Genomic DNA, 16,390 nt, shown 5'->3' on the forward strand with positions numbered 1-16,390 from the left:
AGGTATTAGGGTTGGACGAGGCCCCTACGAGAGGTCAGTGCCCTTCTAGGAGGGAGAGAGACACAGGACCCCGCCCACAGGCACACCAAGGAAACCACATGGGGACATAACAGCAAGAGGGTCCTCGCCAAAACCCGACCGCACGGCACTGTGGTGTCGGGCTTCCGGCCTCCAGGACCGTGGGGCACACATCTGCCATTTCTGCCCCGTCCATGGAACCCGATTACAGCCACCCAACCCAGATGGGGGAGACAGGAGACAAACATCCCGGCCCCTCCCTGAGCCCTGCAGAGGGGAGCTTGGGGCTGTGCTCTGAGGCAGGTGTACCATCCACAAACACGCCCGGGCTCACAAAGATAAGCTCGGTTCGTGTGTAACAAGTGCTTGTCTACACCGCACGCCGTGCTCAAGGGCCGGACACCAGGAGTCACAAACGGTGCAAACGTTTAACTTCGGGTGTAAAGAATGCCTTCCAACTTCCTCTAAGTGAAAAGACACCTGAAAGCAACCCTCCGCGCTCAGCCAATAGGAGCCTGCCTCGGGGGAGGGCTGGGCCCCGAGGGAAGGGCACGTCCACACCTCACCCTACGGTGCGCTCCGCAGCATAGCCAGCAGCCCGTGCGGGGCTGTGTTGATGACGCTGTCCCCGCACGCACTGGAAACGAGACACCACCACGTGTGACCGCTAACGAGAGGGGGCTGGACGGCGGGGAATCTCACGAATCACATCCCACAGCTGCGGGCTCCAGCTGCACCCCCGGAGAGGGAGCATCCAGCACTGAGGCCCCTTCCCCCACACTCCCTCACTGGGTAAACCCCTGGAAGCCAGAGGACGAGGGCGCCTGGGGAGGATGGAGCCAGGAGAGCCCAGCTCCCACAAGAGACCGGCCAACAACCAGGGATATGTGTCTGCACCTGCCCTGCCACACACGGGTAAAAGAGGGCATTGAGGGCTGCCAGCATCAGGGTCACATGACCGCCAGGGCCAGTGGGTTTGCATGGGAGCAGCAGGACAGGCCAGGGTCCTGGGGCCTCAGCCCAAGAGCTGCAGTGCTGGGCACTGGGCACAGATGGCCTCTTGTTTGTTACCACGAGCGACCAGGGAGGAAGCTGAGACTCAGAGGCTAACTTGTGTGCCCAGGACCGCCAGGCAGAAAGAACGCAACCAAACAGAAGACGCTCTGAGGGCGGCTGTTCCGACTCCCTCCAGGCTGCCCCAGTACAGCACAAGGCCAGGCCCAGTCCCATGGGACGGGGACGCGCCAGAAAGAGTCAAAGAAGGTTACACAGCAAATCAGACAAGAGGAAACCTCGGAGCCTCATCTGACTTTAGAAACCATTTCCCTGTAAAGCAGAAGGAAGAGCACGCGCTCTCACCCTCTCTCCACCGGCCTCTGTGACGAAAAGGCTTGGAGCCCTTCGTTCCAGCTCCTTGGCCGACTTGTCTCCTTGCCAGACACCTGCCCATCTGGCATCATCCGCCTGGGGGTATCTATCTTCCGGCTCCGGGGGCTCCGGGGAGCTCAACTCAGGTGCCGGTGGAGCACCGCCCTGAATGGAAGAGAATTCTCTCAAAAAGACCCACCTGCGGTTACATCACAAAGACCTACTTCCAAGGAGCCCCGCTTTCCCTCCTGTTCGCCGTGCCCGGTTTACCCGAGTGCCCCCCGTCCCCTCAGAGCCTGGTCTAGACGGCTGACGGCCGCGGCCACGCGTGTGGCCTGGGAGGCACCTGTCTCCCCGTCTCCCCCTCCGCACCCGCCCTCGCTAGGTAACGCATCTGCCGGCAGGCGGGGCGGCTGTCACCGGGCTGCTGGCCCACGCTGCCCCCTTCTAAAGGGCTCCGCTCTGAAGCTGGATGTCCGCACCAATGTGCATCTTTCGCCGCAGCAAGGCCATGGTCAGAGTCTGAGCCGACCTTCACCGGTCAGCACGAGGGTCGTGTCTGTAGAGCAAGGGGACAGCGTGGGAACGTTACGTGGGCACGGGGCTGAAAGCAACAGCTCAGCAGGCAGCTCTGAAGCCAGGTATGGGGCCACCCGAGGAGCTGTCTGCTCATTTTACTTTGGTGTCAGCAAGAAACATCGCCTGGATTCTTGAAATCAGTGACTGTGTTTGCCTACACATGAAAATAGTTCTAGATGAGTTTTCTACCCTGAATGCCTGTCATCCGCAGAGTGCCTGTCGGTTCAAGGGTCCTTCAGCCCCTCCCTCCCTCTTCCTCTCTCACACACCTGACAGGGGTGCCAGGTGCTACCTTCTCTCTCCAGTCCAAGCCCAGTGGCACATCACACGGACTGCATTTCATTAGGGGGCCGCAAGTCCTCAGAAGAGATGTAAAGAAAGACGGTAGTGGAGTTTGCCAGTACGTCTGCAAATGTTTCCCCTTAGTCGCTGTGTGGGAGGGAACTCAGAATGAGGGGAAGCGTCCTGATTCCTCGGGACCTCCTTGACCAGAAATCGACCTCTGCTCTGGAGCTGCATGGAGCCCGAACATGAGCATCCGTGCCGGTTCTGCCTCAGGTGGCGTCAAATTTCTGAACACAACGCCCACGGGGCCCAGGCTGGGGGCCCGTCCGCGTCCTCCAACTCTGCCAGGCATTCCAGCCCCGCCGGAGCAGCGGCCTTGGCCCGCACCCGGGTGCCCTGATCAGACTGAGCCTGTGATTTCTAGACGAAAGATTCCTCACGAACACACAATGAAGCCAACGGTCACCCTGAAGTGCACTCTCACAGGGGGGAAAAGTGGGACATGACATTGTGCTTGAAAGGTTTGTCTTCTGCAGTAACTCTGCTGAGTGGCTCAAGGCCTCACTCGTGTCCCAGCCCCGTGCGAGCTCTCACGCCGCAGGCCCGTCTGGTGGCCCCGGCCCCCCGGCTCAGCTTCCTGCAACTTCCACCACGTCCTCCTGAGACCTCCAAGCCCTGGAGACCCGTGGTGCCGGGAGAGCCCAGCGCCAACTCCGGCACCCCACCCGCCCAGATCCACTGTCTAAACTCAGACGCCGCACACGGTACAGCGACTCCCCTCTGGGCTGCAACCACCAGAGTCCACACATGACTCCACCTAGAGCACGCAGAGTGGGCCTCCAGTCTCTACGACGTGGACGCCCAGAGCTCCTGGGCTCGCTCGGGGAAAAGCCGGGGCCTGCGCAGAACAGGAGGGAAACGTCCCCACGGGTACTTTCCATCCCCTATTTCTCTTACTGTAAGGAAGTGAACCATCTGGAAAAATGGCCAGCACTTCACGGGGCAGCCCCATTATAGGGCTGGCCTTCCACCCACCCTCCTCCACAGCTAGAAATCCAGAAAGTAAATTCCTGGTGCAGGAGTGGTAACTCGGTTCCTTCCAACAGAGAGCAGCTGCCCTGACGGCGTCTGCAGTACAGTTGCTGGGGTAAAGAATCCTTAGCTGCTCTGCACCATCACCAAACGCCAGGGACACCGGTCCAGCACCAGGCATGGGCTCCACTGCCCGCTGCACGCACGCCCCTCACGGAAAACACAGACAGTGACAGAAAAGCTTCAGGAGAGCCCAGAGAAATCACCAAACCTTCCTCATGCAGAAGAAGTTCTACAACTTCGGCCTCACTAAAAAGACATTTGGAATTAGTCAGAACTCACAATTTTTCAGCCTACTGAGCTGTAAGGTTTAGGTAAGTACTGCTCCGGACATTTCCAAGTTATTACTCATGACTAAAATCATCAGTGAACATATGGCACATTTTAAAACGGCTTAAAAATAAAAGTGTATCAAAATGCTTTCAACTCACATGCGTATCTTACAGTTAACTAATGCTAATTTGAAATAATTACTATTGTATTCATTCACCAACAAGGAATCACTGAGTACTGACAACTGATACTACACTGGGTACTGTGAAGAACAGAAATGAACAAAATTTGGATCTAATAGCATTAAAGCTATTTAACTTAACATTTTAAACGTATATTTGGAAATGATGAAACTCATCAAAAACGACTCTCGAATTTTAAGGCCTGTCTCTCCTCCCTTGCCTGTCTGGAGTCAAAGCCTTTGAGGTGGGGCTTGACCAAAGGGGCTCAGGGCCGTGGGCGATGCGTCCAAACAATCGGAAGGGCCTTTGGGGTTTTCTTGTAAAGCTACTCAGCCTCAACTGACATGAGCCTCCAAAGACATCGTGACTCTAATGACCTACAACACTGGAACCGCACACGTAAGTAACCACGTGGTGCAACTTCTCCTAAAAACATCATTACAATATCCTTCCCGGCCCAAACCTCTGTCAACCTCCTCCGGGCCTTGTCTGACCAGAAACCGTCTTGTTCATCACAGCTCCAGGGACAAATGACAGGCGTGGACTGCCCCGCCAGCGTCACTAACTGGCCATCCTCAGCCACGCCTAAAACTGCCTTCCCCGCTGCCCACGGGCCCAGGAGGTGGCGAACGGGGAGCCCTCCGGCAGCCCCGAGCCTCCGCTGGGGACCAGGATTCCCGAGGAACGGAGCTGGCAGCAGGAGATGCCGCCGGGTCCTGCTGCCCCGGGCAGGGCGACAGCCTGCAGCGCCACGCTCAGCTTCCACGGCCGGGCAGCAGGAGACGCGCCGTTGTTTCTGTGACTCTTCTAGGGTATTTTTAGGAACCACCCAACACCAAACTCCCTCCACATCTGGCCTTTTCTCATTTAAACGATATTTTCCACCATTTCTGGTAGAGAAGGCTTTTCCATGAGGGGTTTATTCCCTGAGCTACCTAGGTTCTCCAAGATGTGTGTCTGTGTTTTGGAAGGAACATATTTTCTTGAAGGGAACATTTTTATTAGAAGTGAAGTGACAGTGTGAGGGCTTCCCTGGTGGTGCAGTGGTTAAGAATCCACCTGCCAATGCAGGGGACACGGGTTCGAGCCCTCGTCTGGGAAGATCCCACGTGCCGCGGAGCAACTAAGCTCCATGCGCCACAACTACTGAGCCCACGTGCCACAACTACTGAAGCCCACGTACTTAGAGCCCGTGCTCCGCAACAAGAGAAGCCACCACAATGAGAAGCCCGTGCACTGCAACGAAGAGTAGCCCCTGCTCGCCGCAACTAGGGAAAGCCCGTGCACAGCAACAAAGACCCAATGCAGCCAAAAATAAAAATATAAATAAATATTTTTAAAAAAAGAAGTGAAGTGACAGTGTGTACCATCTGCAAGGCTGAGACTGCTCTCCTGGCGTGGCAGACCACTAAAAGTGGACTAGAGTCCCTGGGAATGGCAGACACTGTTTCACTGCTATAGATAAAGGCACCCTACACACACACCACACACACACCACACACCACACACACACACACACACACACACACACACACACACACACACACAGCCCTTCTTCTCATCCACCCCAAAAAAGGCCTACACTACAAAAAAGTCCTACACATAAAATGTTGGATACTTCCCACCTCTTCTAATCTTTTTCCCAGCTGGGTTTATAATGCCTCATTTCATGGAAAAAGTTCCGAGAGCTACTGAAATTTACTTTTAAGCAAAGTATAAGGATGGACACAAATGCCAAAGAACTCGAGAGAGGTTTAAGAGTCTCGAGAACACCAGGCTATTTAGTTACGTACTGGTGACGTTATCTCACAGATGCAGGAGGAGAGTAACCTGGACACATCACCGTGTTGCCTTGTTTAAACACATGTGACCCATGCATGTGTGTGTTTCTGTGCGTGTGCGTGTGCGTGTGCGTGTGCGTGTGTGTGTGTGGCCTACTCATTATTGCAGAGACGGGCTTTGCCAGAACACACACAACTCCCAGGTTTCCAAGTGTCCTGACGTCGTTCAGCCTACAGACAGACAGACAACTTTTTTCATACGCATCTTAGATGACGTTTACCACAACTGTAAAAAAATAAAAATCTACCAAAATACGCATCTAGTTGAAACAGTACTAAACCATTTCGTGATTCACAACGTAAGCACCATGACTAAAGCTCCAGTCTTTAAAGATACCCCAAGTGGCTGAAAATCTCCCAACTATGGAGAAAAAACTGACCCAGATTCAGATGTTCCAACAGATACGATACTGCCTGGCAATGGAGCTGGGACCAAGTGGGCGTTCACATCTCACTGGATCTGCATCGCCTGGATCCACACGCCCTCTGGAAGCAGCTCTGTGAATCTTCACGGCCCTGCTCCACACCTGAGCACCTACTGAATGCACAATGCGACAGGCAAGAGACAGAGCGTGGATCTGCCCCTTACCTTTCTCACACACTCCTAGTTTGTTACCTCCCCCCAGTAAAACTCCTAAGGGCCAGGCAGAGGGAGCTCTGTCACTTTAGTCTTCACAGAACGAGGCAGAGAAGACATATCACAGCTCATAAGCATCGAAACTCGCTTGAAACATCCCTTGATGGTGGTGTAGGGGGAGGTGACGCTGGTGGAGGTGACAGTGGCTATGCAGTCCTGGTGGTGGAGGTGACAACAGCAGTGATGACAGCGGAGGGGGAGGTGACAGTGGCTGTGCAGTCCTGGTGGTGGAGGTGACAACAGCAGTGATGACAGCAGAGGGGGAGGTGACAGTGGTTGTGCAGTCCTGGTGGTGGTGACAACAGCAGTGCTGACGATGGAGGGGGAGGTGACAGTGGCTGCGCAGTCCTGGTGGTGGAGGCGACAACAGCAGTGCTGACAGCGGAGGGGGAGGTGACAGTGGCTGTGCAGTCCTGGTGGTGGAGGTGACAACAGCAGTGATGACTGTTCTAGAGACCTGGAGCCAAGGCGGGGGCTTGAGGACTCATATGAGAGTTGGGGGCTGCATCCAACCTGGACTTGACCTCCCTGCACAACCCTGGAAGACGCACCGGCTACTGTCCCCACGTGTAAAGGAGAATAACATCCCCTAGTTCACATCATCAACAGCAACACAAGGCTGGGGTGTCAGAGGGAGCGTACGTCCAGCTCCAGAAAGGGACGCCGGCCCCATGGGCAGCGGGCTGGCTCCTCCCATGGCTGTGGCAGCCGGGGAGGCCGGAGCACGACACTGGAGGTGCAGGGGGCCCCAGCCTCCTCCTCCTGGGTTGTGCTCTGACCTTTAGTGACAACTCGGTATTAACTAAAACAAAGGCGCCAGCGCCCTCCCAGGGGCGGGCCTGCCCTCGGGTGCTGACGAGCCCAGGAAACAGAGGCGCCGCAGACACAGTGGCCGGGGGGCCTCGCGGTCGGCCAGCAGCAGCCTGCTCGGGAGCATCGCTTCTTAGTCACACGAATAATCGTTGCGGTCTTTGCTTTGTTTCCTTAAACTCCCCCAAAACCAAGAGGAACAGAATGCAAAACTTAGAAATCGTAAAAATCTAGATTTTAAAAATCTCAATTCTTTAAATGCAGAAAAGGACATTTTAAGACTGTTCTAACAGTTCAACAAAGATTTAACAATACACAATAATCATAAAAAATGCACCCAACTTTTACCATCGGCCAAGCTGCCCCAACGAAGCACACAGTTAATAAGTGTCAAGCTCTCAATGCAGATTTTATGCCACTCGGGTGGGTGGGCTGCGGTCTCGATGCCAGCGCTGACAGACTAACTCCCAGCCCGCCAGCCTGAGCGGGGAGGCTCATTTCCGGGGCTCGTGGTGCGTGATTCACCCAGTAACCGTCTCCATGAAAATCCACCGGGCCTCTCTGGGCATTCAGGCAGACCCCTGCCTCCCCGTGAAGGACACAGGCCCTGCCCTTCAGGAGCTCACGGTCAAGCGACGCCGGGCCCAGAATGGATGCCGGGAGATGTCACATCACTCTTTGCCAGCAACATCCCACACTGCCTTCAGGAGCGTGGTCACCATGGGGCCTGCACGTCTGCACCCCAGCTCTCAAAAGCTGGTGACATCCGCCCCGCGGACCCTGCCACCGTGCTGTGAGGCCCTGGTCCACTGAGGGAGCCCTCGTGGAGAACCGAGGGGCTGGGGGGACAGCCCAGCTCCAGGCCTGGGAGGGATCCCTTGGACAGGGCAGCCCCAAACCTCCAGACGACCCGGTGACATGACGTGGCAGAACCACCTCCTCCCGCTGGGCCCGGTGAACCCCGAATGGTGAAGGGTAATAATTCTTTTTTTTAATTTATTTGTTTTTGGCTGTGTTGGGTCTTCATTGCTATGCAAAGATTTTCCCTAGATGTGGCGAGCAGGGGCTACTCTTCGTTGCGGTGCGCAGGCTTCTCATTGCGGTGTCTTGTTTTGTTGTGGAGCACGGGCTCTAGGCGCACGGGCTTCAGTAGTTGTGGCACGCGGGCTCAGTAGTTGTGGCTCAAGAGCTCTACAGCGCAGGTTCAGTAGTTGTGGCGCGCAGGATTCAGTAGTTGTGGCTTGCAGGCTCTAGAGCGCAGGCTCAGTAGTTGTGGCGCACGGGCTTAGTTGCTCCACGGCATGTGGGATCTTCCCGGACCAGGGCTCGAACCTGTGTCCGTTGCATTGGCAGGTGGATTCTCAACCACTGCGCCGCCAGGGAAGGCCCAAGCATAATAACTGATTGTCTTCTCTGGCCCCAAATTTGGTGGTGAGGGCGGGGGTCATACAGCAAGGGATGGCTGCAACCAGGTGACGATTAGACCAGCAGCACAGGGACGCGCCCCAGTGCTCACAGTCTCACAATAAAGCTCGTGGTTCCCGGCATGCGTTCGTCTACACGGCTGAAGGGTGACTGGCTCAGGACTGGCTCTAACCGGGGCAGATTCAGAGCCAGATGTCTCTGTGCCACAAGGCCAGCGCCAACGCGGGTCCCCAATCCTGCGGTCTCACTGCCAGCCGCTGTCCCCCGAGCACGACCGAGCCGAGATGAGGCGCTCACCCCGCTTCCCTTGAACTCACGCACGCTGAGCAGCTCAGAACGCTCAAAGCAGAACAGCCAGGAGATGGAGCAGAGGCAGCGCCTCGTCTGTGTCACTGCATGTGTCCCCTCGGAATCTTCCTGAATTACCCAGATGAACCCAACGCGGGGACCACACTCGTGGATGTGACAGACACGCTCGGCCTCACATCCACTCCCTCCTCAGCAGTGGTCTTCACTTGAGGGGCCAGACGTGAAGCTCTAAGTGAAACAACACACTTAGACAACCCGACCCCCAAGAAAACAGTGACCTTCAGAGAAGTGAGAGGGAAAGAATAAAGCACACGCACACGTCCCAGGAGACATGTGGCTTTGACATGAAGCGCCTGTGACCCCACAGAGCCCCACCACAGAGCAGGCCCTGCCCGGACCCGCACCCCCCTCCCGCCAGGAGGATGCCCTCCGCTTCCCCACCACCATCTGCCTCCTGGAAGCCAATGTGACACTGAGAGCATTTCCAGAACAAACGTCCTCTTTCGGCCACTTCTTTCCTCCAATTCTCAGAGGTCACCTCCCGTGTAACGTCTGTACTTCCAGATTTAGTTCTGCAACTGCACTGCCACCTCCTAAACGGAGTAAGGTTATTTTGCCTTTCCTCCAACTGATTAGAGAAATCAGAAAGAGTATTTTGAGTTGGCTAAATCTTCAACCACATCCAATTCATCAGAACCAAAGCCTGTACCTCTTGCTGTCTAAACTGAATATCCAGATATTCCCTTTAAAGACATGGCCACATTTTTACCCAAAATTCACCATGCAAATTCGGAGAGCCCACCGTGTGGGTCGCAGGTGATTTCCGAGAAGCCAGGAGGCGCTGTGGTTCCACGGGAACCAGTCCCGGGTCTGAGAGCATGACCCTCAGCCTTCCCTGCCCTTCCTAAGGGTCAGATCCCTGAAGTCCCAGCACCTGCTGCTGCCAGCACCGGGGACCCCGCTGACTGGGGTCAAATTCGGACAGTTACCGACAGTACACAGTCCTGCGGTGTGAAGAGAAAGCACCCCGAAATTGTCATGCATTACTGCAAAGTCACCCGGCCCCGGCCGTGAGCAGCTGAAGCAGGACAGAACCCATCGTGGTGCTTTAAGGGCCTGGAAGCGAGCAGAACCCCTCTGTGGACAAGACAGCACAGTGGTGGGGAAAGGTGGGTGCCTGGGAGGCAGGGAGGCCCTGCCACGTGCCTATGCACATCATCAGATGGGAACACCCCCTGCACGTGGTGGGGCTGTCCCACATCCCACCCTGCTGCCCCACGCACGGCCAGGAGTCGGGATGGAAACGGTGAGGCCGCCTCTCGAGGCCCGAAGGCAGATTCACACCCGCAGTGCACCTCTGAGCTCTAAGGAGAGCGGAAAGACCTGGAGCCAGAGCCGGGTTTACCTGGCCCACCGGTGAGCTGGGACGCGGGAAAGCCGGCCGGGGAGCAGTGGCCCCAGCTTGGGGTGTCCCCTCTCTCCCCAAGAGGGGAACCCCTCCTCACCTGGAAAAGCTCCTCTGGCAACCACAGGGTAGGGAGAGCAGCTCACCAAGCACCCACTGGGGTCCAAGGCCCAGTGTTTGTTGGCTGGACTCAGAGAGGCCCCACTTTGGAGGCTCAAACTCAAACCTTAACGGTTGAAAGGGGCCCCATGACCCGATTCCCCAGCGACGAGCCCAGCTGAAGTGACTGCTCCGTTCACAAGCTCTGGGGCCTGCCTGCCTGCCAGCCAACAGCGCAGGAGGCTAACGGCACTGTTCCCGCAGCCAGGCCCCTGCTGCCCACATACTCATGACAGCGGGCGGACGTGTCCACTCCTTTCAAAGAGCAGCATCTTTTTGCTTGAACACAGACCCTCACTTCCCCCGCAAAACAGCCTGCATTTCGAGGGGCAGAACATCAGGCCAGCACAGCCCTGGAGGCAACCAGACTCCAGGCGTGATTGAAGGCGAGGATTTATGGACAATGCGCGGAAAGGTCTCAGCGGAAGGACAGACGCTGTGCTAAAGGGACACAAGGCACAATCTACTGCTCCCTAAACATGTTTTTAATCACATCATTCTTAATTAATGCACCAAACCAGGTCAAATTCTAACCCTGTACAATTCATTTAACAATTTTAAATATCTTGCTAAGGTTAAAAATGTCCACATAACCTCACAAACATCTCTAACATATACAGCGGCAAAGCCAAGAAAGCACGTGTTGCCTGAGTGAACCCAACATGAACCTCGCGTGCGGCCTTGTTGACCGACGGAACCCTCTGGGGACTGTTCTGTCTACACTCGGCCAACTCGCCGTCCGGGTCAGGGAGAGGAACGAGCCTCACTGAGATGCTGAGGCGTCTCAGCATCCGATCATGACTGTCACTCCACTCGACAGCGACTGGGTGAGAAGTGTGACTGGGACATTTTTCCAGTAACCGGAACCCGTGCTCTCAGCCCAACTGGAGCTTCACCTCTAACCCCCATGCTCTCCTCTCCGCCACCCTCACCCCTCCACCCTGGGTTTGAGTGCCTAGCCTCACAGGGCCTACCTGGGGGTTGGGGGGCCCCTCAACCCTTAATCTGCTCCAACAGACGCAAGCGGCAGATCGCGGTATGTGAGGCCCAATGTGGGCGGCGGGGCCCACGCTGCAATGTGGAGAAGGCCGCCCTCCCGCTGGCAGAGGCTGGCTCGACGCCCCTGCGCTGCTCCCCGCTGTAACCGACCCTCCAGGACAGGGCTCCTCTCCCTACACCTTCCCCGAAAGCACAACGGAAAGGCAAGCAAACACAGCTGCCCGGAAGCGACACCCCTCCCCAGGCTGCCGGGTCACCTCGGGCCACCTCACCAGCAGCAGCAGAGAAAGCCAGAGCACAACTCTGGGAAAGCAGAGGTTTTGCTTCAAGGCTCAAGCGACAAAGAGCCCCCAGCTTTCCCGACCTGGAGTAAGAGCCCTGAGAAGGATGCTAAAGAAGAGGTGTAACTAAGGTTAAAGCTCAGCGCAGCTTTTAAAATGCCGCAACTCTTTGGCCTTTTGCCAAGGCAGCCATTTTTATATATTAATACTGCTTTAGGACTTTGATTAGAACCTCAAGTGTATGCTCAAGATGACACTTTCAACAAAGAAAGTCCAACTTGAACATCGCACTCGTCCCAAGGTGCTCCGAGGGCTCAACGGGAAACCCTCGGGGTGTGACGTCCTTTGGTTTCGAGTCCAGCAACGCACACCCTGCATGACCTTTGTGGCAGACACGAGGCCCTCGCCGAGGACGTGGGAAGCGCACACAGTGTGCTAGAAGGGAGCGTGCACTCGGCTCTGAGAACAGTGTCTATGGTTATCTTGATAGTGACTGAGCTCCATGGTCATGATTCCTAAGTTACGTTCTATAAAAAAGGAAGATCGTCCACACTCTCTCATAATTATTCAGGTTATAAACATCTCTTTAACAGAAACTCTTCATGAGGACGTGAAAACGTCAATCCTCGAATTCACCAGCAATTTCACTCCATCTTAGAAAGCAAATCACCCCTAGAACGCCTCGGCCAGGCGCTTCACTCTGTAGACAGTTCATATCAGGTGAGCTCAATGAGGGTTTCAGGGTCTTTTTCTCAGGACCAGAAAAAAAGGCAGTGGTTGGAGTTTGACAGCAATGAACGGGAACGAAACCTGCCTTATTCTAACAGACAGCTGCTGCACAACAGCCCAGGGCCCCGCCGTCCACATGCCCCAGCCCCGTGTGTCTCCGTGTGTCCCCGGGGCCAATGCTCCCGCTCCTGCCACGCTGGGATCCACCGCAGGTGAGCACTTACCTGCCCATCTTGTCCCACGTGGTGTATCTGTAGATTGCCCTGCAAAATGGATGAATAAGGGTGTGATCAAAGACAACAGCTTCAAGATGCACTAGACAGAGGCAGAAACGTCCCCAGGCCATTAGTGAAAACCAGCAAAACCATTAACATCAATTCCAACATCGGTCCCTTGTAGCCATAAAAATCCCAAAATATCAATACTTAAGCTGAGTTTACAGGTGCTATTTTTTCTTACAAAAACAAATAAAACAACCAGTTAAAAAACATTGTAGCCATCCCCCAACCCTGACCCCCAAATGGAAATGTCTTTTTTCTAACTCTTCACTTTGAAACAATCTCAGACTCACAAGAACCAAAAGTAGTACAGAGAGGTCCTGCGTCCCATCACCCAGCTTCCCCTTTGGGACATCTGACACATCGTGGAGCATTAGGGCAATCAGGAAATCAATGGGACGTGATGCAATTAACCAGACTACAGGCCTGCTGAGATCTCACCAGCTGGAAATTCGTTTTCATTTGTTTAAAAAAAATAATAGTTGTTTTAAGTCTCGTAGGTGCTGCTAAATGTCTCTTTACAGATATCCTCATTTTGACAAAATAACTACCTAATTTTTAAGTGAACAAAGTAAGGTTTCATTGTGATAAGAAGACTAATTGCGTATTGTAACTTATTACAAAGTAATCATTACACTATCAGCAATTTTTTCTAATTCAGTGCATTCAATTCCTAATGGAACCAAAAAAAAAAAAACCACTGGATTATATAGAGGAGGAATTCAGTTAAGAAAACTAAAAAAAAAAAAAAAGGGCAAAACTGATACTAAAAATTGGAATTCAGTAAGTATTCTAATGAATTTTTAGCAGAAACAATATAAAAGCGGATGTACATTGATTTCTCCTTTTCCAACCCTAACCATTTTCCTTCCTTTCAAGGGCCGCCAGCAAGGCAGGCGTGCTGGTAGACGGCCGGCCCTCTGTGGCCGTGGCCTCCCCCTCACCTGTGCCTGGAGAAGGGAAGCTCCCCTGCCCCAAAGGGGGCGCCTGCGCTTAGCTTGCTGCCCACTCCCCCCCCCCCATGTTGCTCTGTGTGAGCTCACAGACACCCACCCCCAGTCCGCTGGCCCCGCAGGAGGCAGGGGGAAGCCCACTCCTTACCTGCGGTCAGCCCTCCCGGGACCTGCCCCTCCCACCCCCCAGCCTCTGTGCGCTGCTCCCCTTCACCGCCCCCCCCCCGCCCCCGCTAGCCTCCCCACCCCCCAGGCACCCACCTGGCCGTGCGCCCCACCTTCCCATGGACACACCTGTCCCGTCATCTGAGGACTCACAGGGATTTGTCCAGCTCGGAGCCGTCCCCTCAGAACCCGCCCACCTCTTCCCTCTCTGACTGTGGGGCTGCGGGCTGGGACTGAGAGGTCGGGGGCACTAACATCACCCACTTAAGGAAAGCAGCCCGGTGCGGCCGGAACACGAGGAGCCAGCAGGCACCGCTAAACGAGTCTCAGGCTTCCCCGGGACTCTCCTGAGACCGGGGGCTGACAGCCCCTGGCGCCGATGCCGGAGGCTGGAAGCAAGCCCAGCCCTCAGCTCCGCCCACATGGCACACGTTGGGGGGGATATCCAGGGCAAGCACTGCTCCCAGGCGGGGACAAGGAGCAGGAAGCCACGCCCCAATCTGTGGGCTGCAGCCCTGCGCCCCGCAAAGGACAAAGGTCAGAGTGCAGAGGGCCCGTGGGCACAGAGCGGGCCCCGGGCTGGCAGCCAGACTCACCTCGCTGTCCTGCGTGATCTGCACCTGCTCCCCTTGAGGCACCTGGGCGATGTGGAGGTGGCCCTGTGGGATCCGCAGAAGAGAAGACACCAAGAAGCATCAGAAGAAACAAGAAACGCTCTCCGAAACGTCTGTTCCTGATTCTCCACTCGCAGTTCAAGAAAAGACAGCTAAGGCCTGAGTGGCCAGCATCACACATGCATGGTGTGAGCTTACTTAACACCCTCTTGAAGTCTACTTTAAGGACATAACACAGAATACTTTGCAGTAATTCTTAAAGGGGCAATGAGGTCTAGGAAAAATCTGTTAAATCTTTAAATGTTACTAAACAGGCAAATTTAAGAATGTGAAGGACATACAGGAAAAAGGAGAAACCACAATTTTCCAGAAAACTAAACTGACAAGCTTTTTTTTAAATTGTACTATCAACTCAGAGGGACCAGAAACCTCATGGACTTTCAGACAGGGTCCCTAGTGACCTGGGGGTGCTGGAGGCTACACAGCAGCGTGAGTGACTAGGAGGGTGGGTGGCAGTTGTGCACGTGTCTACACAGAAAACACGTCAGCCAACTCTTTTTAAATCAAAGAAACACGTGACTACTTAAACAGCTGACGTAAACAATAAACATGCTTCCAAAGTCTCAGACTCCAAGTCAAATGCATTTATGTTTGTAGATACAGGCAGACAAATAATTCCTGTAAACCTTAACTGAGCTCAGTGAAATGAATATCCATTATCTTATTTAAATTCTACCTTAATCGAAATGGACCTGAACATAAACTACTGTTGATTCCTATTGCTTTCATTTTACTACATCTATGTAAACCCTGCATCACAGTTCTCTCTTCTGGAATTCTTTCAAAGAACTTCCTCACTAACGAGATTAGAGTAACTGCTTTTGTGACTGTCAGCTAAACAAAGAATCCACTGTTTATAACTGTTCCATCTCCCTTGGAAGAAGAAGAACTCTTCACAATCCTCCTCAGTGCTCTCGGGAAGCCCTCCCTTTCCAGACAGCGTGCTGAGTGCAGCATCAAACCAAGGCCGCCTGGGTCAGAACCAGGTCTCCAGGAGGCAGCCCTGCAACGAGGCCCACGGCGAGGAGGCTGGGTGCCTACAGCATCCCCAGCATCCCCGGGAAGTTCCTGCCCCGCTCTCCCACGAAGCGTCTAGAGGAACGTCCACCTGGGCCGGCAGCACACAAGGGCGACTCGTCACACAATCGAAAGAAACTACACAATGACTAAGGCCACCAGCTCTCTCGGCTGGCCGCAGAACGAAGTCATTCTTCTCCTCTCAGTAAAGGGTGCCCAAGCTTCTGAACTGAGAAAATATCTGTGATACATCTTGATGTCTCCCAGGAGGACAGGCAGAAGCGCACAGGCAGGGGAGCCGCGAGGGGCCGGCAGAGAGGTCTAAGAGATGTAGGAGGCCTACCTTAACTATTTCTACTTGGACCCCATCCCAGGCTGTCAGCGGGATCCAGAAGTGCAGGGAGAGCTGGTCGTGGCGCCCCTCCCCCCGCTTCCCAGCCGTGCCCCCCTCTTCCACTCGCAAAGGCAAACTGGCGAGAAGTACATACTACTTGGACCTGTCCGTCCTCCCCGATCTGGTGGATCTGGACCTGCTGGGCGTTGGCCAGGGCGTAGTGCAGGGCCTGAGGCGGGGGCTGCTGCAGCTCACTGGCGGGCGGTGGCGTGCTCATCATGGTCTCTGCGGGGAGATGCACACGAGCCTGAGCTGCCATCCTGGGGCTGAGCCCACCTCTGCCTCCCTCTCTCCCCAACCACACTGCCCACGGAGATGAACGGAGAGCCTTCGTTCCTGGACTTCCAATGTGCAGTGTCGTGAGCAACAGCTGTTAGACAGCGGGGCTTTCTCACCTGTAGTCAGCGTCTAAAGATCCAGTGACCCACAGACACAGATGGTTCCCACCTACTACGTAAGTGAAGCTCCTCAGATGTAGTGACAAAAACGGAAAACGAAGAACAGGAAAAAAAGTGCA

At 54.8% G+C, this 16,390-nt stretch overlaps 1 protein-coding gene across 2 annotated transcripts in view; it reads right to left on the reverse strand.

Moving 5' to 3' along the window:
- Positions 1-16,390, reverse strand: part of BANP (BTG3 associated nuclear protein) — a 75,472-nt gene that overhangs the window by 12,562 nt on the left and 46,520 nt on the right. For both annotated transcript variants that reach the window (XM_082862281.1, XM_082862280.1), the window contains 3 exons: positions 15,968-16,098; positions 14,385-14,456; positions 12,617-12,655 (listed from right to left, as the gene is read on the reverse strand). In XM_082862281.1, coding sequence (XP_082718407.1) covers positions 12,617-12,655; positions 14,385-14,456; positions 15,968-16,098 — 242 coding nt within the window. The remainder of the gene's footprint in view (positions 1-12,616; positions 12,656-14,384; positions 14,457-15,967; positions 16,099-16,390) is intronic.

The sequence above is a fragment of the Leucopleurus acutus genome (assembly GCF_964270905.1).
Source record: "Leucopleurus acutus genome assembly, chromosome: 20".
NCBI lineage: Eukaryota > Metazoa > Chordata > Mammalia > Artiodactyla > Delphinidae > Leucopleurus > Leucopleurus acutus.